This window comes from Macaca mulatta, chromosome 1 (assembly GCF_049350105.2).
Source record: "Macaca mulatta isolate MMU2019108-1 chromosome 1, T2T-MMU8v2.0, whole genome shotgun sequence".
Lineage (NCBI taxonomy): Eukaryota > Metazoa > Chordata > Mammalia > Primates > Cercopithecidae > Macaca > Macaca mulatta.
In genome coordinates, this window is record NC_133406.1 from 118,902,597 (window position 1) to 118,927,641 (window position 25,045).

The following is a 25,045-nucleotide window of genomic DNA, read 5'->3' on the forward strand; positions in this document are numbered from 1 at the left end:
TTGACAGTTTTCTTTTCACTAGGAAGTGTTTGTCAGTTAAAGGCAAAAACCAGGAAGTTAAAAGTGGATGCAGAGGCGAGCACAGATGGGACTAGGGGGCACTCTGTTTTCAGAGAAAGTAGTTGAGAGTCCTGGCAACAGCAGCTGAAATATAAAGAAGTTGTAGGATTAACTTTTTCGCCCAAAGCAGCTTCAGCCCACGTTTCATTCCCATCAAGGGAGGGAGAATGGGTGCCGCTGAGTGGGCGGGGGAGTAGTCTCTGAAAGGAGGTGGAGCGCTACAGCCCCTCCCCGTTGGCTCTCGCTGTTTGTATACTATTGGTTTATACTGATTTGACAACAGCCGGCTGTTGAGTCGCCTCCTGATCGCAGCTGAAGGGTCTGTTGAGGGCTTCGGGAAAGGCGGTGAGATCCGGTACCGCAGCAGAGCACTCCCGGCTCTGGGTTTCGCAGGCGCAGGGCTCCCGCGTGCCAGCAGAGGGATTTCCTCTAGTGAAGAGGACCGTCGAATCTGTCCTCCTCAAGGCAGCTCTTGTACACAATTTATTCGAATGCCATGGCCAAGGTCTTCCTTGAAAAATGTTGACCGATGTGTGCTTTTTGTCTTTTGTCATCTTTTCTTTAGGATAGGCGACATTGACCCACAGGTGAAGATCTCTGGAGATCATGACAAAGAAAAGAATTGCTGTGATTGGGGGAGGAGTGAGCGGGCTCTCTTCCATCAAGTGCTGCGTAGAAGAAGGCCTGGAACCTGTCTGCTTTGAAAGGACTGATGACATCGGAGGGCTCTGGAGGTTCCAGGTACATACATCTCCTAGTCCCTTAATACTTGAAACCCTCCCTGCAACTAGGTGCATACTACAGTTTATCTTAACAGTGTCAGGTGGCCGGCCCGGTGGCTCACGCCTGTAATCCTAGCACTTTGGGAGGCCGAGACGGGCGGATCACGAGGTCAGGAGATCGAGACCATCCTGGCTAACACGTGAAACCCCATCTCTACTAAAAATACAAAAAAAATTAGCCGGGCGAGGTGGCGGGCGCCTGTAGTCCCAGCTACTCGAGAGGCTGAGGCAAGAGAATGGGGTGAACCCGGGAGGCGGAGCTTGCAGTGAGCCAAGATTGCACTCCAGCCTGGGTGACCGAGCGAGACTCCGTCTCGAGAAAAAAATAAAATAAAAAAGACAGTTAAACTTATTATATTCCAAAGAATACCAGCCATCTTTATTGATCTCCAAACTGACATGCGTTGGGTTTGCTGAGTTTGCTTTTATTTTATTTTATTTTTTTTTTTTTGAGACGGAGTCTCGCTGTGTCTCCCAGGCTGGAGTGCAGTGGCGTGATCTCGGCTCACTGCAAGCTCCGCCTCCCGGGTTCACGCCATTCTCCCGCCTCAGCCTCCCAAGTAGCTGAGACTACAGGCGCCCGCCACCACGCCCGGCTAGTTTTTTGTATTTTTAGTAGAGACGGGGTTTCACCATGTTAGCCAGGATAGTCTCGATCTCCTGACCTCGTGATCCACCCGCCTCGGCCTCCCAAAGTGCTGGGATTACAGGCTTCAGCCACCGCGCCTGGCCTTATTTTTTATTTTTTCACTTTTTGAAGGATAATTTTTATTATTTTTATTTACAGAAAATTCAGCAGTGTACATTTAACCCAGTTTAGTGGCAACTTCTTTCACCTTTCCCTTTTCCAGCTTGGTGATTCAAGCGACAGATTTAGGACCCAGGACATTGCCTCCCCAGTGGCAGCGAATCTCATCATATCTGTCCATGTAATTGGTTCTGAAAACTGCCACCAACTTAGCCACATCTCCTTTGTCTTCCTAGTGAACCTGTGTGAAGGCAACGTCGTGCAGGTCTTCCCGTGGACTAGACATCTCAATCTTAACTTCCCCCTGATAATGCAGTAAGGGACCCCCATTTTGGGACACAGGGCAGGCAGGAAGACAGCCAGCTCTATGGGATCCGCATCGTGTGCCATCACCACCAGCTGAGTCTTCTTGTTCTCCACCAAGGTGGTATTGTGTTAACCCCTGCTGGAGAGACGGGGTGGTGTCTGGATGGGATATCCCCTTTGCCAGCAGCTTTCTTCACAGTCCAGGACAGTAGTCTCTACTTCTTCTCTCGTTTTGTCTCTGGTCTGTGTTTGTGGGCCCCCATAAGCAGTCAGTAGCTGTTTGGCAGTGCAAGACCTGGGTGAACTGGTTAATGGCAGGAAGTGCTTTCAGCAGCTTATAGAAGGATAGCTCTTTGCTGCTACAAACTGATACAGGGGGGCCATTTGACAAACAGAGTGAGGTCCCTTTGGGGCTGGATGTCCTGTCCAATGCCAAAATTCTTAGGCTTTTTCTCAAACAGAGGATTTGCAACATTTTTGGCTTCCTGCTTCTTCACGATAGCAGGGGTGGGGGCCGCCTTCTTTCCCTTAGCCTTCTTTCCTATTGGCATCTTGGGTGGCTAGAGGAGAACAGGTTTGCTTTTAAGCTAGCTTTCTGAACAGTGAATAGTATTGAGGTGCCCTAGATAAGTTTTACATTTCATATTTCATAAAAACTAACACAGTGTTGGCCAGCTACATAAAAGTGGCTTTATAGCATTTCTTAGTTGAACAGAAATACAATCCTCTTGCACCCTGACTCTGTTTTGGGGACCAATTTTATGTGACAATGGTCCTTATTCAGATCTGGAGTGGATCCCCTTGGCTGACCTGCATACCTATATCATCATCAGTCTTGGACATGGGCAAAAAGCCCGTTGTTTTTAGTAAACAGCAGAAAATTCTGCTCTTAAAATCTGGCCACAATATGGTATGGAGGTTAAGAACGCAGTCTTAAACTCAAACGTTATTTCTGTCACCTACTAGCAGTGTGACCTTGGGCACATCATTAAGCCTCTCTGTACCTCTGTTTCTTCATCTTTAAGAAGTGGATAATGATAGTATCCACTTAATAGAGTTATTGTCAGGAGTAAATGAATGGATCATTATGCCAATCACTTACAACAGTACCAGGAACATAGTGCTACATGTTGGTTATTATTCAGTATGCCTAGGATGGGACTCACACATGTGGTGTCTTTACTAAGCATCTTAGCCAGGTTTGGCAGTTACTGAAAAGGCATGAAATCAATTAAGGATGGGAGGAGGTTGGGAGGGCATCCATCACCCTGTCTGATTATCAAGTTTCTGGTTTTTATCTCCAATGTGGTTTAAAATTATTATCTGCTAAAGACTTAATGTGGAGGTTTTTCTTCTGATTATCCACTTGGCAAAATTTTAACACTTTATAAACTGCTTCTTTGAAAATAAATAAGCTGTGTTTCATCATAATGCTCTGACCTCTGTTACGACAGACCACACCTGTGGTTCACCATTATATTTCTAGAGCCAAGCATGTATTCTACTGTCTCCGTTTTTTAAAGCTCCCCAGATGATTCCAATGTGCAGACCAGGTTAAGAATAACAGTTCAAAGAGAGTTTCTATTTCATGGGATTTTGAGAATCTGGCAGGAACAGTAGCCCCGAACTGTCCTCATTCCTCCCATTTAAATTTTTCTTCTTTCTTCTGTCCTTATTACTTCTTCCAATCCCATCAGTTCCAATTACCCCAACTTCCATCCCCTGCTCTCTCTCTCTTTTTTTTTTCTTTTTCAGACAGAGTCTCAATCTGTTACCCAGGCTGGAGTACAGTGGCGTCATCTCAGCTCACTGCAACCTCTGCCTCCTGGGTTCAAGCGATTCTCATGCCTCAGCCTCTCAAGTAGCTGGAATTATACACATACTACCACGCCTTGCTAATTCTTGTATTTTTAGTAAACACGGGGTTTCATCATGTTGGCCAGGCTATTCTCGAACTCCTGACCTCAAGTGATCTACTCACCTCAGCCTCCCAAAGTGTGGGGATTACAGGCATGAGCCACCATGCCTGGCCTCTCTTTTCTTACACAGACTTCCTGATCAAATAAATGTGTGAGCCTTGTGCCTAGGTAGGAAATATAATCAGTGTATAGAATGTGTAGAGGGAAGATTTATTCATCAATGGTAGAAAATTGTAAAATCCAGGAGCAGAAGCTTCTTTTTCTTCTACTCACTAACCCAATACTGCTCTGTGCTCACTCTTCTGTAAAGCAGTGGATTGGCACAGTGATAAAACTTACGTAAGGTCCAGTCGGGTGGTTCGAAGGACTTGAAGGATTTTGTTGACACAGGATAACACTTTGTTGTGGTTAGTGATTTGAAAAAGAGTTGAAGTATAGGAGTACCTCAAAGAGGTGAGATCTGTCATTCATTTCACTCACTGATCCCAACAGACCTGCTGTGGAAAGCATGGCTCTACTCTTTGTAAACTTTGAACTTTTGGAATACAGGTACAGGCTTGCATTTATCAGTACCTCATAAAGTATTTTATTACAGAGGGACTTTATAAATCTCTCTTGAATGAATAAATGAAATAAAATTCAGAAGTTAGGAACGTGCCTCCCCTGTTCTCCTTACAAACATCTTAATTCCAAAATGACCCTGCCATTCATTAATTTACCTTAATTTAAAAAAGATATACTTGTGTACAAACATGTTTAAACAAACTTAATTTTAGAACAGTTTTAGACTTACAAAATTTATTAGGAAGATAGCACAGAGAATTATAGTACACCTCATGTCCAGTTACCCCATTATTAACATCTTATATTAGTATGATACATTTGTAAATAATTAATGAACCCATATTGATACATTATTATTAACTGAATTCCATAATTTATTCAGATTTACTTAGTTTTTCCTAGTGTCCTTTTTCTGTTCCAGGATCCCACCCAGGATACCGTATTACATTTAATAGTCATATCTCCTTAGGCTCTTTTTGGCTATGAAATTTCTTAGACTTTCCTTGTTTTTGATGCCCTTGATAGTTTTGATGATTACTTACTGGTCAGATATGTTGTAGAATATCCCTCAGTTGGGATTTATCTGATTTTTTTCTCATGGTTAAACTGCAGTTATGAATTTTGGGGAGGAATATTATAAAGGTAAAGTGCCATTCTCCTAACCTCCCATCAAGGGTACATACTATCAACATTATACCCACTGTTTTTTTTTCTTTTTTTTGAAACTTAAAACTCATTTTATGTTATTGTAAGTAAGAAATTAGCATTCAATATATGCCAAAATATATCTTTGTTGAAGTGTAAGTTTGTTTCACTTTTCTATTTTTCGTTTTCCAACTTTTATCTTAGGTTCAGGAGGTACATATGAAAGTTTGTTACAAGGATAAATTGTATGGGGCTGGGATAACTGCTAGCCATAGGCAGAAGATTGACACTAGATCCCTTCCTTTTGCCATATGTGAAAATCAACTCAACATGGATTAAAAAGTTAAATGTAAAACCTCAAAATATAAAAACCCTAGATAATATCACTATTGATGTTAACCTTGATGTCCTGGCTTGAAACAGTGTTTATTAGTTTTTGCCACTGTAAAGTTGCTCCTTGTTTTTCCCTTGCCATACTGTGTTCTTTGGAACAAAGCCACTATACACAGCCTACAACTAAGGACAAAGTCTTCTATTCTAGGCCTTCAGTCTTTCCATATGAACTTTAGAATCCATGTGTTAACTTGGATTCTAAAACAGCTTGCTGGGATGTTGATTGGGATTGCATTGTATCTGTAGGTCAAGTTGGAAAGAACTGACATCTTAACAATATTTAATCTTCCAGTCTACAAATCGGAATATCTCTCCATTTATTTAAATCTTAGACTTTCTTCATCTGTGTTTTATATCTGTGTTTTATAATTCATGCTTATAAATCCTATACTTTTTTTATATTTACACCTACTGTGTAATTTCGGGGGCATTATTATAGATGGAGTTTTTAAAATTTCAAATTCCAGTTGTTCATTCTGGTATATAAAAAAGCAAATGGCCAGGCACAGTGGTTCATGCCTGTAATCCCAGCACTTTGGGATGCCAAGGCAGGTGAATCACGAGGTCAGGAGATAGAGACCAGCCTGGCCAACATAGTGAAACCCCATCTCTACTAAAAATGCAAAAATTAGCCGGGCATGGTGTCATGCACCTGTAGTCCCAGCTACTCAGGAGGCTGAGGCAGGAGAATTGCTTGCATCCAGGGGGCGGGGATTGTGGTGAGCCAAGATTTCGCCACTGCACTCCAGCCTAGGCAATAGAGCCAGACTCTGTCTCAAAAACAAAGCAACTAACTTTTGTATGTTAACCATGTATCCTGCAACCCCGCTGTACTCACTTGTTGGCTCTAGGAGTTTTTTTTCTTTCTTTCTCTCTTTCTTTCTTTTTTTTTTTCTTTTTTTTTTTAATTCTTTGGGATTTTCTATGTAGACAGTTAGGTCATCTGCAAATAAAAAGTTATCTTTATTCCTTCCCAATCAGTATATCCTTTACTTTTCTTTCTTGTATTATTGTACTAGCTAAGACTTCTAGTACAATGTTCCACAGGAGTGGTGAGAGAGGACATCCTTACCTTGTTCACAGTCTTAGGGGAAAAGTGTCTAGTTTCTCACTGTGAAGTATGATGTTAATTGTAGGTATTTTATAGATGTTCTTTATCAAATTGAGGAAGTTTCTCTCCATTTCTAGTTTGCTGAGAGTTTTTATCATGAATGGGTGTTGTACAAACAACATTTTAACAAAAATAAAAGAAAAAGAAAGAAATCCTACTGCCTTAATAAATCAACTGGTTTTCTCTATTTTCACATTTTTTTCTATTTAAAATAAATAAAGTATACTCAAAAGAGACATGTCTAACAGGGAGAGATTATACAATTATAATTATATACCCACAGCTAGACATAATATTACATATTTGGTGAATAGAATGTAAATTTAATTTTACAATTACTTTTTTACTTCAAGTTATATCATAGGCCGTTTTTAATGTTCCTGCACAGACTTCAAAATCATAGTTTTTGGTGTCCCCAAGTTCACTTTCCATAATTCATTAACTAATTCATTTCAAAGCATTTATTGCACGTCCAGTACACACCAGGTTCATGATAATAGAGATTTAAAGAAGGATATGGCTACTCTCGGGTTTCTCACAGTCATGGAAACAAATGCTTGATAATATAGTGTGTTTAAGTTATCTTTATAGAAATATGAACAGAGAGTTTTGGGAGCTTGGAGGATGAATAGGGGAATCTAATTCCCTGGAGAAATTAGAAAAGTCTTCTTGAAGGAAGTGACATTTGATATAACTCTTGAAGGACAGGAAATTTTTCAGGTGAAGAAATAGTAATATGTACAGAGGTTTGAAAGTTGCGCAAGAGCTTAGAATGTTTCAGGAACAATTTAATGACTTAGAAATTTGAGATTAAATAAGGACAACACTGGATGAAGATTAAAAGATAAACCGGGCTAGATTGTGAAATGTGCTAAATTTCAAAATAAGGAATTTTGTTTTCCAGATGGAATCAAGAGAAACTATTAAGCAGTGGAGTGGCAGGATCTACTTCGTATTTATCAGGATACCCATAGAGTGGTGTGGAAGATAAATTCTGCAGGTTGAGGCTGGGCGCGGTGGCTCACGCCTGTAATCCCAGCACTTTGGGAGGCTGAGACAGGTGGATCACGAGGTCAGGAGATAGAAACCAGCCTGGCTAACCTGGTGAAACCCCATCTCTACTAAAAATAAAAATAAAAAAATAGCCAGGTGTAGTGGCGCACGCCTGTAGTCCCGGCTACTGGGAAGGCTGAGGCAGGAAAATTGCTTGAACCGAGGAGGCAGAGGTTGCAGGGAGCTGAGATCGTGCTACTGCACTCCAGCCTGGCAACAGAGCGAGACTCTGTCTCAAAGAAAAACTTAAAAAAATTCTGCATGTTGAGATACTGTAACTTACTAAACCATTCATCTATTTTGGGAACATTTAACATTGTTACTAATTAATTGCTATTTAAGTTATACAAAAATATGTCTTTCTGCATTTGACTTTATATTATTTTGCAATTTTTCTTAGGACAAAATTTTGGGAGATACATGTGTCTTATTGAACTCTTTTTGAGATAAATGTTGATGTATATTATTAGTTTTATTATGCATTTTGCGAAACTTACATCTTATTCTGTATATCCCTTTCCCAATACAATTTGATATGCATCCATTAAACATTTATTGAGTGCTATGTATCATTGTGGATGCTGGGGGAAAAACCATGAGTACAATTCAAGGGCTTACAATCTAGTTGGGGAGATAAGGAATACACTACAAAACATTACGGAGGTCTTTGAATCCTAAGCTGAGAAATAGGAACTTTATTCTACAGGAAATGGGGCAACATCTAAAATTTTAATTAGGGCAGAGATATAGTCCAGCCACACCTCAGAGAGAACACTTTGGCTGAAATAGGTAGGATAGGTTAGAAGAAGAGACTTCAAAGGAGACTTGTGACAATGTTATTAGCAGTTAAAGAAATGAGATTTTGGATTATGGGTCAGAGAAATGGGAATGATCAATTTAGGATTCCTAGACTGAATAATTATGCAATAAAAATGGGAGAAAATCAATACTAAAGGAGGACAAAGCCAACAAACACTCTCCTTTGTGGCTATTTAATGTTTCATAATACTCAATATTTCAATATCTGTTCATTTCTAGAATAAAAAGGGAGGAGGATATGCAAATTGATTAAGGTGATTTTCCATAGTCAAAACAATTTTTGAAAATCTAAAAATTTGAAAACTCCTCATTTGTGAAATCTCTGTGACAGAATAATAGTTTGGGTAGATTGCATCATTGCATTACTTTATGTGGTCACCACAACAATGCTATAAGGTAGTTAACAGGAAGGTTTTTTTTTATTTTTTTATTTTTTCTTGAGATGGAGTTTTGCTCTTGTTGCCCGGGCTGGAGTGCAATGGCGCAATCTCAGCTTGCAGCAACCTCCGCCTCCCGGGTTCAAGCAATTCTCCTGCCTCAGCCACCTGAGTAGCTGGGATTACAGGCATGTGCCACCACGCCCAGCTAATTTTGTATTTTTAGTAGAGACGGGGTTTCTCCATGTTGGTCAGGCTGGTCTTGAACTCCCGACCTCAGGTGATTCGCCCGCCTCGGCCTCCCAAAGTGCTGGGATTACAGGCATGAGCCACCACGCCCAGCCTCAATAGGAAGTTTTTGAGGATGCAAAGAAGTTTGTTGTAGGGGAAAGAACACTGAATTGGGGATTAATGTCATCTAATGCAGTGCATCTCAGTTTGCATACACATCTGAATCACGTGAAGATTTTGCTAAGATGCAGGTTCTGATTCAGTAGGTCTGAGGTGGGGCCTGAGAGTCTGCATTTCTAACACCATCTCTCAAGTGAAGCCCCTGCTGCTAGTCTATAGGCCACACTTTGGTAGTAAGGATCTAGACCAGTGGTTCTCAAATTTCAGTTGTTTTGTTGGGCATTTAGCTTGTTTCATTTTTATATTATGAATAATGCTGGTATTAACATCCTTTAACATAAAGCTTCCTCAGCAATGCTGAATATTTTTTTAAAAGGCTAGGTAAATTGCAAGGAGTTTCATATACATTTTGACACTGCTCTCCAGAAAACAGTGGAGATGTTATACTGTTTCCAGTACATGGAAACTGTTACACTCTTTCCTGTATATGTTCCCATTTTGCCTCACTGTTACTCATTTAAAAGACTATTACTCAGTGTTAGTAACACTGTCTTCACATGTTTAGAACTTCAGCTGGGATAGAATAGAATAGGTAGAATTTCTGGGGGCTGACCACATATCTTCTGTCCCAGACATTCTCTTCATGTGGTGAGGCTGGACTTCCTCATGGTATGGTGGTCTCATGGTAGTTGGATTTCTCATATGGCTGCTAGCTTCTACCAGAGAGAGCTTTCTGAGACCCAGGCAGAATCTGCAAGGCTACTTATGACTTGGTCTTAGAAGTCATTCAGTGTCATTTCAACTGTATGCTGTTGGTCAAAAGCAAGTCATAAAGATAACTGAGATTCAAAGGGAAGGGACTAGATAAGGGCACAAATACTGAAAGGTAGGGGTGTGTGTGTGTGTGTGTGTGTGTGTGTGTGTGACTGACACTTCCTTCAGAAAACTTTTTCAGATGTTTATTGACTATTTATAAAACATGAAGATGATTCTCAAGTTGCTATGAATATTTTCTATTTATTGCAGGAAAATCCTGAAGAAGGAAGAGCCAGTATTTACAAATCAGTGATCATCAATACTTCTAAAGAGATGATGTGCTTCAGTGACTATCCAATCCCAGATCATTATCCTAACTTCATGCATAACGCCCAGGTCCTGGAGTATTTCAAGATGTATGCCAAAGAATTTGACCTTCTAAAGTATATTCGATTTAAGGTAGAAAATTGTGTGGATATCTTTGTGTTTGATGTTGTTTGCTAAGTAAATGAATAATGTGATTTCAATTACCAATGTTTACTTCTAAAGATTGGCTTGATTTGCACATGTATTTATCCTACTCAGGGAAAAACTCCATTCTTTGCCCTCCTTGCTCCTCAAAAATATTCAAGGGATGGTCTCGCTTTCATATATTTGGCTGCAGATACAGGGAGCCCCCTGGCAGAGTGTTTTCATCACCTTCATTTCACATTATTTGCACATAACTGCAATAAACAGGTGAAGGGAATTGCTTTCCCCATTACAGAAGGGAACTGAGAGGTATGGGAACTTTAAAACTTTCTGGTTCCACAGTCCTTTACTGCTTTGCCCTTTTGTACTTTCTGAAGTACTTTCCAATACATTTGTTTACATAAACATCATAAAACCCAGTGAAGTATAGTTGTTGGATAGTTAACTTTGGTGTAGAGGGAAGAACATGGAATTGCAGAACAAAAACCTGAATTCTGGTGCTTGCCCTACGACTAACTAACTTAGATGTTAGACAAGCAATTTCCTCAATTTCAATTTTTCAAAATTTTCTTGTTCGTAAAACAAGATAACTGTACTAGATCACTTCCGTGGTTCCTTCCTGCTCTAAAGTATTCTAGGACTTTTCTATAATTTATGATCATGACCATAAAAGAACAGATATTTCTGACAGCTGGCAAAAAGCCCAAAGCTTCTGCCTTCTGATTATCCTGCTAACTCATGCCTTTTTCTGCTTAACGACAATAAGAAAATGAAAACATCTAGTGAACTTCTAAAGTAAGTCATTTACATTCCATTAATGCTTCTCTTCATTTGTTTAAACAATACTTATTGAACAAGTTTGTTATCATACTAAGCATTGAATATGCAAAGACAGAAAAGAAAAATCAGTAACTTCATAGTCTACTTAAGGGGTAACAAATGAAGAAAAATTTTATTATAAATATAATTAATAAAAATAAAGAGTTACGTGGGGACAAATGCTAGAGATCTATACGTTGCAGTTTGGAGGAGAGATGTTGAACCCAACAGGACAGGTTCCAAGGAAGTTTTCTTAAAGGAGATAAAGTTTTCTTAAAGCTGAGTCTTGAAGGGTGAGTAGGAATCGACCAAATAAGGAATAAAAGGGTGATCTAGGCAGAGGCACCAGCCTGTGTAAAAAAGAACATGATAGAGGAACTATAAATAGTGCTGGATGGCCAGGGCATGCAGGGGTGGTCTCTCTCTCCCTCTCTCTCTCTTTTTTTTTTTTTTTTTTTTTTTGAGACAGAGTCTTGCTCTGTTGCTCAGGCTGGAGTACAGTGATACAATCTCGGCTCACTGCAACCTCCACCTCCCAAGTTCAAGCAATTCTCCTGCCTCAGCCTCCCAACTAGCTGGGAGTACAGGCACGTGCCACCACACCCGGCTAATTTTTGTATTTGTAGTAGAGACGGGGTTTCGTCATGTTGGCCAGGTGAGTTTTGAACTCCTGACCTCAGGTGATTCACCTGGCTCAGCTTCCCAAAATGCTGGGATTATAGGCGTGAGCCACCGCACCTGGCCAGGGGTGGTGTCTCTAATAGTCCATGAAGACATTATGGTCATAGGCCCTTAGAAGCACATACTGTTTCCTTAACCTAAGTAGGGTAACCCATATTTATTATTTTTATAAAGTTAAAAGTCGTAACACTATCCTATTTCACAGCCTCTTTCTTTATAGTTCCTTGTAAAATGGGTATTTATGGGAGCTAAAGGGAGATTCACTTCTATAAAGTGAGAGCCACTGAGGTGTTTTTCTACCCTGCCAGGAAAAGGCAGTCACTTGTTTAAAGGTGGCCAGGAGAAGAGAACCTGGGGTAAGAAGACATCAGAAGATCTCAGGACATATAGGGATCAGGAGAAGAATAGGCATTTAGTGCATGGAGTATCATAAAAACACAGGAGAAGCCCAGGCTTTAATCAGGTGTTACAGTGCCTTAGGACATGGACCGAGAGACCTAGTGACTTGCACTTTTCTAGAAGAGGAGGGTACATTAGCCTGCCAACACTATGTTATTTTTTTCTGTCTTGGGGAAGTTTTCTCATTCTGACCACAGCCCAACACAAAACAGTTCTTATTTGTGGAATATGAAAATCAGATATCCCGCGTGGGTCCTATTATGTGATAGTGCCTGTGATGCCAGCCCTTTGTGTGACACTGTGCAAGGAGAGCCATGTCAGGGATGTCCCTGTGGTTATCACTTTTCTTTTCAGACCACTGTGTGCAGTGTGAAGAAGCAGCCTGATTTTTCAACTTCAGGCCAATGGGAAGTGGTCACTGAGTCTGAAGGGAAAAAGGAGATGAATGTCTTTGATGGAGTCATGGTTTGCACTGGCCATCACACCGATGCTCATCTACCTCTGGAAAGCTTCCCTGGTGAGCAACTTACCAGGAAGGAAGACCTTTGACCCATGCCTGTGACCTGACCCCTGAGGAATGGGAGGATTGTAGTCTGAGTAATTCCTACTTTGGAATGAAGTAAGACTTACCCTAATTCTTCTTGTTCCCCAGAAAGATGTTGAGGTAACTTGTATTATTGTCATTTTTGTAATTTTGGAGATTAGAGCAAAATGTGAGGTCTCTTTAGTTTTACAATGACTTTAGTTTTTCTAAGTATCAAAAGGAAGAATGTGGAGTTCTTGAGGAGCATTAGGCTAAATGAGGAATTTTTCAGCGATAAACAGGAATATTGAGTTTCTAAGGAAGGAATGAAAGCTTGAAGAACTTCAGTCTTTGGCCTGGATTTTCATTTTTTTAAAAAGTACTCTGTATACTCTAAAGTATATAAGAATATATGTGCTATAAGCGAAATGGGAGTAGGTATTTAAGGGGATGAAAGGACAAAAGAGAATGGAGGTTTTCTGAGGCAGTTTTTATTTATAGTCTCTAAATCCAAAATACAAACACATCCTGAGTTAAGCAAAGTACCTATGACAAGGAAATCACAAGGTACTACTCTGAGGTTACGGGGAAAAAAAAAGGCAAAAATACTGAGAAAGGCAAGAAAGTAGCTGAGTAAAGAGAACACTTGGAGAATATATGCTTAAACTTAAGTCTGCAAAAAGACCAAGTGACTTGACAAATGATATCCATCATATAAACCATTACCCAATAATTATTTTCCCTTCTCTTGCAGGAATTGAGAAGTTCAAAGGGCAGTACTTCCACAGTCGAGACTATAAGAACCCAGAGGGATTCACTGGAAAGAGAGTCATTATAATTGGCATTGGGAATTCTGGAGGGGATCTGGCTGTAGAGATTAGCCACACAGCCAAGCAGGTTTGAATCACTCCATTATTTACTTTGCTTAACTCTAGCTTCAGTTTCTCCAAGGAAGCTGCAGGTGGGCCCAACAGAGAGTAGGGATACCTGCACATAGCCCATCAGTGCCAGTGGCAAATGTAGGGCTTGGTTTCATTACCTCAGTTGGCAACATTGTGATTGATGCTAATAGAGGAGTTAAGGCTACCAGTTAGAGTTCCATTATGCAGCTGGCCTCATACCAAGGAACTGGATCGGCTAAAGTCTGGGCTCATTATCCTAATCAGGCATCTTCTTAGAGTGTGCCTCTGGCTTTGATAAAGACCAAGTAATTGCTGGAGGTTGTTAGAGAGCAGTATTGAGAGTGAGGATCTTCTGTTGGCCAGCAGAAGTGCTATGTTCTTATATAAAGGAAAACACACTGTGATCATTAGAAACTTTTCACTCATAGGATAGTGGGTGAATTTTCCTTTACACTCCCCAAAAAGAAGCAATCTTATCTTCCCAAAGACAATGTAGGTATCCGTATAGCGTCCAAACCGTAGCACATGCAAGCAGCTTGCCCCTGCCTTTGCATACAGTTAGGTAACTCAGAATAACATTCATTCTAAAGCAATTATATCTCCTTGGCTTTTTGTTTTGTTCGTTTTGGTTTTTGTATAGCAGATTTTGAACTGAGAAGCAAGTGTCTTCACTATGAATTCCCTGAAAAAGACATGCCAATATTGTATTTTGTTATTAATGTCTTTATTGAATTAAACTCTATTGGCAATAGGTAAACATCTTGGTTGTTCTTTAGTAACTTTAATTAAGCCATGCTTCTCTACAAAGATGTTTTAACTTGTTTTATTTTAATGAGAAGCTTAGTGCTACAATTCTGTTAAATGACTCTTACTCAGCAACTTTGTTTGAAAAACACTTCTTCTCATTACTATCCTCATCTACAACCACAAAAATTATTTCATATGTTACTTCATGAATTAATTCAACAGACATTTATCAGGAAATAACAATATAAAAACAAGGATTAAAAATAATTAAAGTAATTATATAAACAAGGGTTAAAACGTGTGGGTGTTATGGTAGAAGAATGTGCAAAAAAGGAAGAGTGGGGACCCATGGCAAGAGCTTTCTTTAATATCATTGGCTTGTCAAATGGGCAGTTCTAAGGGATCTTGGCCTTACCTGCCCTGGGGAACTGCAGGTTGCCAAATAACAAAGCATTTCTGCATAAGGTGGCTGTGTCTGTGAGAAAGCCTGGGAAAATGCAAAGGAAAACTATGTCTGCATAGCAGAGGCAATACTGTCACACCACTAATGCAAGCTGAAGAAACTCAATTGCTGAGTTCTAACTTTTTGCTTTACTTGTAAATTGTATTCATGAAGATTTGTTTATAAATCAAACATTTTAAATGGACCTATATGTTTCAGTATATCATGGAAGTTTTTCATATAATTCTTGTGGATGCTTTTGTAAAGAGAAAACATTCCTTTCTTTCAATATTAATTTCATATAAGATCACATTGATTAAACAATTTTCCTTATATATCTGATTTGTAAATGGTATTTGCTTAAAACAAGGTATAAATGGAAAACTGAATTAAGAAATATGACAGCAGTTAAGCACTTATCAAGTGTTTACTATATACCACAACTTTTACAAAAACACTTCTTAATTATCACAACAGCCTTGTGATCTATGTATTATTGTTACTATTTCATAAATATGAAACCTTTTAATTAGGGCTCTAAGTGTTTTCGTTACTCATCAGAAATTATATAGCCGGCACACAAAACTGTTCAATTTCTAAGACCATATATGCCCTTTCAACTGTGACTGTGGAAGTACATAATTATCACAGCGCTTACAGTCACCACAGGGAAGATAAGATTTGTGAAGTAAACAATTATCCCTCTGTAGACAGGTCATCTTAGACAAAAAGACTATGAAGCAATGTACTTACATAACTTACCATCTGGAAGCCATCTCCAGACAGTTTCATAATGTAGGAAAAGTGATTCTTTTGCCAGGTAACTGAATATCAAATCTTTATCAGCTCTGAACATGGACTTTAGCCAGTGGAGGACACAGAAAGACTGACTAGCTTCCTGTTGTTCTACTAGCAATATTATTTTTCTCCATTAAATAATCAGTCAAACATTTCTTAAGCACAGGCTTTGGAGTTAGTCAGACCTGGGTTGGAAATTCAGCTCTGCCACTTACTAGCTCTGTGATCTCAGGCAAGTTATTCATCTTTTCCATACCCCTCATCTATAACATGGATGTAATAATACTTTCCTCAAGAGGTGGTTGTAATATAGATGAAGGACCTAGCACAATGACGTAAAGGTCACAAATCCCAATAAACGGAAGTGATGATAATCTGCTGTGGATGTGTAGGCTTTATCTCCTACCCTTGAGAAAACACATTTGAAGAGACAGAAATCAAGAGTGTAGAAAGTTTAATATCAACAAAAATGATAAATAGCAGGAGTTTTTGTAACAATGCAAACAATGTCAATGGCAAAAGAATGAGGGTTTTAGATTAAATGGTCTCCAGCTGCTTTCAACTTTACCAGTACATGATTTTTAATGAGTTCTACAGGTGATAAGTGCTAGAGAAGTTCAGAGGATGGGGAGAAAATTGTCAGCCTGAATGGTCACTGGTGTCTTCATGGAGGAGGCAGTCTTGATCCGGGTCTTTAAAATGAACAGGATTTGGAGAGTTAAGAAGAGAGAAGGCATTTCAGGCAGGCATAATGGCACTAAACAGAAATACAATGGTGGATTAGAGCAAGACATATTCTTGGACAGTAGATACACCAATTTAATTGTAAGTTTAGTGTTTGGGAAGGAAAATGGCAGGAAACAAACACAAAAACCCACAAAGATTATGCAGGGGTTAAAAAGCCAGACTAATGAGTTCGAACTGATTCTTGAAGAAAATGGGGGTGCTTTTGAAAGTTTATGGATCTGAGTGACAAAAGCAAACAATTTCTTCCATGCCCCAGGTTTTCCTCAGCACCAGGAGAGGGGCTTGGATCCTGAATCGTGTAGGGAACTATGGATATCCTTTTGATGTGTTGTTCTCTTCTCGACTTACACATTTTATGTGGAAGATCTGTGGCCAATCATTAGCAAACAAATATTTGGAAACAAAGATAAACCAAAGGTTTGACCATGAAATGTTTGGCCTGAAGCCTAAACACAGGTATGTTCCCAGGATGGGAGTACAGGGATAATGGCCAAAGCACAAGAATAAGGACTCTTCACACTGGCTAATAGTAGAGCTACCTCTACCCACACATTAAGAAAACCCATAGTGGCTGGGTGTGGTGGCTCACGCCTGTAATCCCAGCACTTTGGGAGGCAGAGGTGGGTAGATCACCTGAGGTCAGGAGTTCAAGACCATCCTGGCCAACATGGTGAAATCCCATCTCTACTAAAAATACAAAACTAGCCAGGCATGGTGGCACCTGTCTGTAGTACCAGCTATTCAGGAGGCTGAGGCAGGGGGAATCGCCTGAGCCCTGGAGGCAGAGGTTGCAGTGAGCTGAGATTGTGCCACTGCACTCCAGCCTGGGTGACAGAGTGAGACTCCGTCTCAAAAAAAAAAAAAGAAAGAAAAGAAAGCCTATAGACTCATAGAATCTGAAATAAGATTTCTAACTTGTACCCACAGATGTCCAAGATCTATTGCTCTGTGGGTTTTTAGTCTAGAATTCTCTTTGGCAGTAATGCTTTTCTCATTCCCCCAGGTATCAGTTCTTTTTGCATGATGCCCAACAACAAAATGGGAGCTGAGGGCAGCACATCATTTACTCATTGAGCACCTGTTATGAGCCAGGCATCATACATGGGCATGAAATACAGAGAGAAAAGACATAATAGTAATAGTAATAGAAATAACACTCACCTTTCTGAGGACTTTCTATAAGATAAGCACAGTGCTAAATGAGTTACATGCAGTATCTCACTTAATCCTTACAAGAGCCCTATAAGTTGGGACTATTTTTGTTTCACAGTGAGGAGGTCAATGCAAACCTACTCCAAAGGCTGAGGAAGCTGAGAGACTGAAGAAAAAGCTGACAGATTCAGTTTCTTAGAAACATTTTATAGGGACTTACAAACAGAAGCCATGTCTGTCTCAGGCAGTGGTGAGACAAGATGGTAGATCCCCACACCATTACCTCCCGACCCAGGGATTATATACATTAGGGGAGGGGCACACATACTTCAGAGCGAATGGGTAGGAGTTTGCCCTAAGAGTGGGATTTACGGTAAGTACATGCTATTAAACAACAGATTAACTGGAAATCTCAGAGGTATTCCTGGAACCAGGGTTGATCAGAAGTCAATATGGTAGATTAGCTTCTAAGATGGAGTTGCTTTGGCCTCCACAATTTTTTATCTACATTTTACAGATATAAAAACTGAGATGTAGAAAAAGTAAGCAATTTTCCCGAGGGCAACAGAAATAATAAATGGCAGACTCAAGAAATAGATCTTACCTTAAATACTCTAATGAGAAGAAACAGGACAGAGTATAATGAAGAAATACATAGAGCGCTATGAAAGTACAAAGGATGGGGTCCTCACAGAACCAGGGAGGGAAAACATTTCTAGAGGCTGATTCCAAATTTATTTTCCCTCCAACTTTTTATTTTTGAAAATGTTCAGATCTACAGAAAAGTTGCAAAATGATAAGTACAATGAGCACCCATATACCCTTCACCTGGATTTACCTGTTAAGTTTGCTATATTTGCTTCCTCTCCTTCCCCCTCTCTGTAGATACATCCACAAATATAGGGCATACATACACAAGTACATTTTTTTTTTCTGAAACCATTTGAGTACGTTACAGTCATTAAGACAGTTTAAATACTTCAGTGTGTATCAAATAAGAAAAAGGGCATTCTCCTACATAACCATCATATAATTATCACACCTGGGAAATTTAACGTTGATAAAATACATTACTACATTGGCAATATCCCCAATTGCCCCAATAATATTTTTTATAGCTTTAAAAAATCTTTTTAAATCTAGTGTCCTGTCAGGTCATCAATCACCCCATTACATTTAGTTGTCATGTCTCTTTAATCTCTCTTAATCTGAAATAATTCTCTCTTTGACATGGGCTTTCTTTTTAAGAACCCAAGGCATTGTTTTGTAGAGAGTCTCTAAATTTAGACTTGCATAGTTTTCTTCCTTTTTCATATTCAGGTGAAATGTTTTTTACACATATACTACATAGGGGATGCTGGTCTTAGGGGGTCATATCAAGAGTTACATGATGTCAGCGTCTCTCACAGTAATTATGCTAAATTTGACCACTTAGATAAGGTGGTATAGATACCACCGAGTTTCTCCACTATAAAGATATTTTTTCCCTTTGAAGTTAATCAGTGTGGTGACATTTGGAGACTGTGTTTCCTAAAAACCTTTCACCTAATTATTTTAGCATGCATGTTTTTGGTGGTTGCAAAATAAATTGAGGCTTTGTTGAATAATAGGAGATAGCCAAACAAATAGAACAAGGGAATAGCATTCTAATTATAAAAACAAAGTCTCGGAACAGCAAAAAATACATAATGCTCCAGGACCTGCATGTAGTCTGGAATGGCTGGACCATATAGCAAAGATGGAAGAGTGACTGAATGTATCTCTAGGTTCATCAGGCATGACAGCCTTTGCTCTACTACATAAAAAGTATGGAATGAAGACAGTCCAAAGCCATTCAAAGATTTAGGCAAGTGAGTAACATAATAATACATACATTTTAGAAAGACCATTTTGAAAATGGTGTGGGAGTGGGATGGGACAGAAGGTCCTAAAGACAATTGTATCATCTGGTTGAGATAAAGAGTAGATAAAACTATTCTGGGGATGTTAAGAGGAGAAAGGGAAAAGGCTTGGTGACCAGATATAAGACTCATGGTTTTGTGGGTTCGGCAACTATATGGATGGATGGTGGTATTGCTGGTGAAAAGGAGTAGGTTTGGAGAAAATGATGAAATCATTAGGTTGGAATGCAGAACACAATCGACCTAGTGTCAAAGCATAACTAAATGCAATAAACCAGTAGTGGTAATTTAAACATATAAAGTTCCTGAGGCCAGGATAGCTCCGTCTGAAGATGAGTTAATTTAGTATTCAGGCATTAAGACTGCTTTTTAGGCCAGGTGCTGTGGCTCATGCCTGCAATCCCAGCACTTTGGGAGGCCAAAGTGGGAGGATCATGAGGTGAGGAGTTCGAGGCCAGCCTGGCCAACATGGTGAAACCCCGTCTCTACTAAAAATACAAAAATTAGCCAGGCATGGTGGCAGGTGCCTGTAGTCCAAGCTACTCAGGAGGCTGAGGCGGGAGAATCACTTGAACCTGGGAGGTGGAGGTTGCAGTGAGCCAAGATCGTGCCACCGCACTCCAGCTTGCGCAACAGAGTGAGACTCTATCTCAAAAAAAAAAAAAAAAAAAAAAAAAAAAAAAAAAAGACTGCTTTTTAGAAAGATCCATGATACTAGGAACCAGCCTTATTATTATTAAAAGTAATGGCAAAAAAAAGCAATTACTTTTGCACCAGCCCAATGTTTCCAGTATCCATATCCTACGCTGTCCCTAGGAAACAATAACAGGCCCAAAGTATACCAAGATAATTCATTGAAAACAACTTTGAGATAAATTCTAAAATCCCAGGCTGTGTATCATTGGACAAGTCACGTAACTTTTCTAGGCCTCAATTTCCTCATTTATAAAACCGGGATAATGACACCTGTTCTGCTTCCTTCATAGAGTTTTGTGAGAGTCAAATAAGTTAATGCATGTAAAAGCCACTTACAAACTGTAAGTTGCTACATACATGTAATTTATTATACAGTTTGGAACACAGTGGCCTAAACCTAGCTCTTGAGCCTTTGAAACTGGAAATGAGACTGAACAGAATGTTGACAGCTTAGTTGTGTCAGACTTCTTGATATGAGGATACAAACTATTGACCTGTGGCCTTATCATATCACACACAGAATATTACTGTTACTTGAGAAATCATATATCCACTCCTCAAACAACACTCTTCCTTCACCCCTCCAACACTGTCCCTTTCAGTGCATCCAGGGTCCAACTTCAGCTCTGATCTTCATCTGTGCCAACCTAGTGTAAATTAGACCTTTCCCAAACTTCATGCATAGACCAAGGGGAAGATTATTGGCATACTGTTTACCTCCACCAAAGCAAAATTTTACTTATATGGTACTGATTTCTCTTTCTCTCATTTCTCCTTCACTTGATCTTTGTCACCACTCACAGAGCTCTGAGTCAGCATCCAACCGTAAATGATGACCTGCCAAATCGTATCATTTCTGGCTTGGTGAAAGTGAAAGGAAATGTGAAGGAATTCACGGAGACAGCTGCCATATTTGAGGATGGCTCCAGGGAGGATGACATTGATGCTGTTATCTTTGCCACAGGCTATAGCTTTGCCTTTCCATTTCTGGAAGATTCCGTCAAAGTGGTCAAAAACAAGATATCCTTGTATAAAAGGGTCTTCCCTCCTAACCTGGAAAGGCCAACTCTTGCAATCATAGGCTTGATTCAGCCCTTAGGAGCCATTATGCCCATTTCAGAGCTCCAAGGACGCTGGGCCACTCAGGTATTTAAAGGTAAGTGACCATGCAAATAGACTACTTAATTACTTGGTGATATGTTTACCTCTGTTTAGATAGTTGTTTCTAAATAGCTAGAGATAGCATGTATGATTACAACAGTGCCTAGCACAAAGTTAGTACAGAAAAATTTATTTTTGAGTGTATCTAAAGTAGCAATTTATAACCATGGACATACATCATACCTGGGAAATTTTTCCAAGCTATGCATGCTTTGAAACCATCCTTGCTGATGCTTATTTAGTTAGCCTGGGGTGAGGCAGTCATAACATCTTTGAGAAAAATATTCCCCAGTGATTCCAATGTGTACTCCAAATTAGAATTTACTCATCTAGATTTTAGGCAACTGGCATATATTTATGAAGTAAAATAGTTTTATCTTCTTTCATTATAGATAAAATAAAATATAGAAATAGTATGACTTGCTTTCGGCAAAAAATTAAGACCTGATTGGAGACTAGTCAATAATGTAGGATATTCAATCTCCCAAATTCTCACTTTTCTCCTTTTATATCCCCTCTTTCAGTTTTGGCTAGGAATATATGAAAAAAATGATGGGGAATAGGTTTCATATGAGTCAGTAGAATGCTATAGCTTCCAAATAAATAATTAAATCTAGCATCATTTAAAAACTATAATGTCCTAGAACATTACAACTGTTGTTCTCTAAACTGGCCAGACCACACCTAATGATACATTTTAAAAGTGAAGCTGGAGTGCGTTAAATAAGGAGAGCTGGAGTGCGTTAAATAAGTGCGTTAAATAAATGGTTTAAGGGATTTGAAAACATGCCATCTGAAGTACATGTGAAACAGTTGAAGAGAGATTTAGCCTGGAGAAGATAAACTTCAGGAGAGATATGAGAATTTCCTTCAAATATCTGAAGGGAAGGCCCATGAAAGCAGGATTAGATTTACTCAGTATAGCTTTAAAGGGTCAAACCAGAATCAAGGAGTCAAATCTTGAGGGTTACACATCAGCTTACCATTAAGAAGAAAATCCAAAACCTTTTTCCTATCAGCCAATGCCATTTCATGATGGAACCGGCTGCCTCTGAAATTCTAAGCAGAATAGGAAAAGGATGCCAAATGACTGAACACTCACTGGGCCGGGGCGGGATGGGGGAAGGTATGGAGTAGATTCAAGCCTCAGGATAAAGAGAAACAAGGTGATGTTTAAGGGTCCTTCTAAAGAAGAAATTCACTGATTCTATGGTTGTTATAACAAAATTTGCTATTGTTACTAGCATTTAATTAAAACTCAGAGTTCCTGTTGGAATTACACCTTTTCTGTTTCCCCTAGTGAAAATCTTCACAGTTGCAGAGAGAAAAAGAACCAATGTTATTAGAGTTGATAATTCAACAACCTTTCTAAATTTCCCCAAATTTCTATTACTTCCAGTCCTATCCAGCAGATTATGTACTACCTGAGAGCACTATACAAGTAGTCAAACGCAAATAGCCCATTAGGTTGGCCTAATTCTAGTCATATTAAAGTGATCTTTTAATTGGGTCAATTATATAAGGGGAGAACAGTTCATTAAAACAGGCCACAGCATCTTAGTATACTTTAAGCAACTGGGACTCTTTTCTAAGACCAAGTGAATTATTGAGAGGAAATAGAGAAAATGAGTATTTGCAAGAGTCTACATTATGGCTATGAGATTAGGGGATCTTAGGGAAAATGTACAAAAAGCCCAGCTTCCTATGGTAGCAGAAGCCTAGTGCTAATTCCTCTAGCTTTTTTCTAACACCTGGAAGGAAGAAATCTTCAGAATTCTATAACTTTACCAGACTTCCAACAGGAACCCTGGGTTTTTTATTCTGTCCATGACCAATCTGTCTGCCTCCCACATTCTTGCCTTTCTCTTCCCTGAATTATCCCTTCACTATGCCAATTTTAGACCCTTTGGATTAGCTTGGTTTTCCCATTTTTTCATGTCTGCCCAACAAAGCCTGCATCCTTCCTTGTCTGTCCCCTACCAAGCCCCATTTTCCTTCTTCTTCTGTTCTCTGGAATTATTGTTCTCTTGTCAAGAAAATGTTCTACTCTTTTCTAGAACACTGAATTTACTTCCTTGCCTTGACTGAAATGAAACGTAGTTTTTTTCATTGCTTCTTTTGCAGCCCTTGCAAGTGTTTTATTTTCACTCAGCAACTTTCTTTCCTAGAAAACTATATCAAGTTACACCAAATCTCTGGATCACAAGAAGGCATTATGTCATAACCTGGCATTCAAGATCCTCCACAAATTGGATACAACCTCCAATTTCAGGCCCATCTTTTTTTTTTTTTTTTTTTTTTGAGACGAAGTCTCGCTCTGTCACCCAGGCTGGAGTGCAGTGGCGCTATCTTGGCTCACTGCAAGCTCCGCCTCCTGGGTTCACGCCATTCTCCTGCCTCAGCTCCCAAGTAGCTGGGACTACAGGCGCCCGCCACCACACCCAGCTAGTTTTTTTGTATTTTTTTAGTAGAGATGGGGTTTCACCGTGTTAGCCAGGATGGTCTTAATCTCCTGACCTCATGATCCACCCATCTCAGCCTCCCACAGTGCTGGGATTACAGGCGTGAGCCACCACGCCTGGCCTCAGGCCCATCTTTCACTAGTCTTTACCATACTTCCCATAATACTCTAGATGCATTGGATGACATACCCACTAAGCAGCAAACACAGCAGGTACCCTTGTACCCTGTGCTTTTGCTTCCACTGTCCTTTCTCCTTGATATGCCTCCCTTTACTTTTTATTTGTATAGGAAAAGCCTATGCATATTTCTTCCCTCCCTTCATAGTATAGTGATAGCTCTTTAAGTAAAGGACTCATGTTTATTTGCCTTTGTATTGCAAGTCTAGACCAGTGCCTAGCACATAAGAGGTATCTAATAAACATCTATTCTAATAAATGCCAGTTTAGCCTTGAGGTAAATGAAATTCTAAATTCTGATGTAGAAATTTCTTACCTGAGGATCTCAGCTTCTGGGCTACCTTAGCCAATTTCCAGTTATGTTAAAAGCCTGAAAAGCCTGAACTGGACTGAAATTGCAGAATGGGAGCCAGATCTCTTTTGTCTCGTAACATCAGCTATACATTGAAATATGCAGGGGCAAGTCAGGAGTACACAGATACAACCTGCTTTAGGCTGACAGCAGACTGAAGGCCTGCTACCACAGAACTATAATTCAGGCTCTCTTCCTTCCCACCTTGTCTTGGAACCCTTGGAAGATCTCTGAACTTCAGTTCCTCACTGTTCTTCAACATTCTTCAGATAACATATACTGACCTCTTAGTATGTACCAGGCCCTCTGCTAGGGGCTGGAGATGCAAATATGACCAAACAGAAAATCCCTAACTTTCTAGAATGCAGAGTCAAGCAAGGAAGACTGTGTTAGTCCATTATCATGCTGCTATAAAGAACTGCCTGAGTCTGAGTAGTTTCTACTACTCAGAGGTTTAATTCTACTACTCAGGAAAGAGGTTTAATTCACTCACAGTTCTGCATGGCTGGGGAGGCCTCAGGAAACTTACAATCACGGCAGACAGCACCTCTTCACAGGGTGGCAGGAGAGAGAATGAGTGCTGAGTGAAAGGGGAAGCCCCTTATAAAACCATCAGATCTTGTGAGAACTTACTCACTATCATGAGAACAGCATGAGCAGCCTGAGGGTAACCACCCCATGATTAAATCACCTCCCACCAGGTCCCTCCCATGACACATGGGGATTATGGG

At 39.8% G+C, this 25,045-nt stretch overlaps 1 protein-coding gene across 10 annotated transcripts in view; it reads left to right on the top strand.

Annotated features, from left to right (window-relative positions):
- The first annotated feature begins 246 nt into the window (after nucleotides 1-246).
- FMO5 (flavin containing dimethylaniline monoxygenase 5) overlaps nucleotides 247-25,045 on the top strand; it is a 39,695-nt gene continuing 14,896 nt past the window's right edge. For 2 of the 10 annotated variants that reach the window (XM_077949310.1, XM_015149692.3), the window contains exons 1-7: nucleotides 274-405; nucleotides 626-801; nucleotides 10,155-10,343; nucleotides 12,609-12,771; nucleotides 13,532-13,674; nucleotides 16,670-16,869; nucleotides 20,966-21,318. In XM_077949310.1, the coding sequence (XP_077805436.1) occupies nucleotides 667-801; nucleotides 10,155-10,343; nucleotides 12,609-12,771; nucleotides 13,532-13,674; nucleotides 16,670-16,869; nucleotides 20,966-21,318 (1,183 nt within the window). In that variant the 5' untranslated portion in view covers nucleotides 274-405; nucleotides 626-666. The other 8 variants (XM_077949318.1, XM_015149708.3, XR_013398882.1 and 5 more) reach the window with 7 other exon arrangements.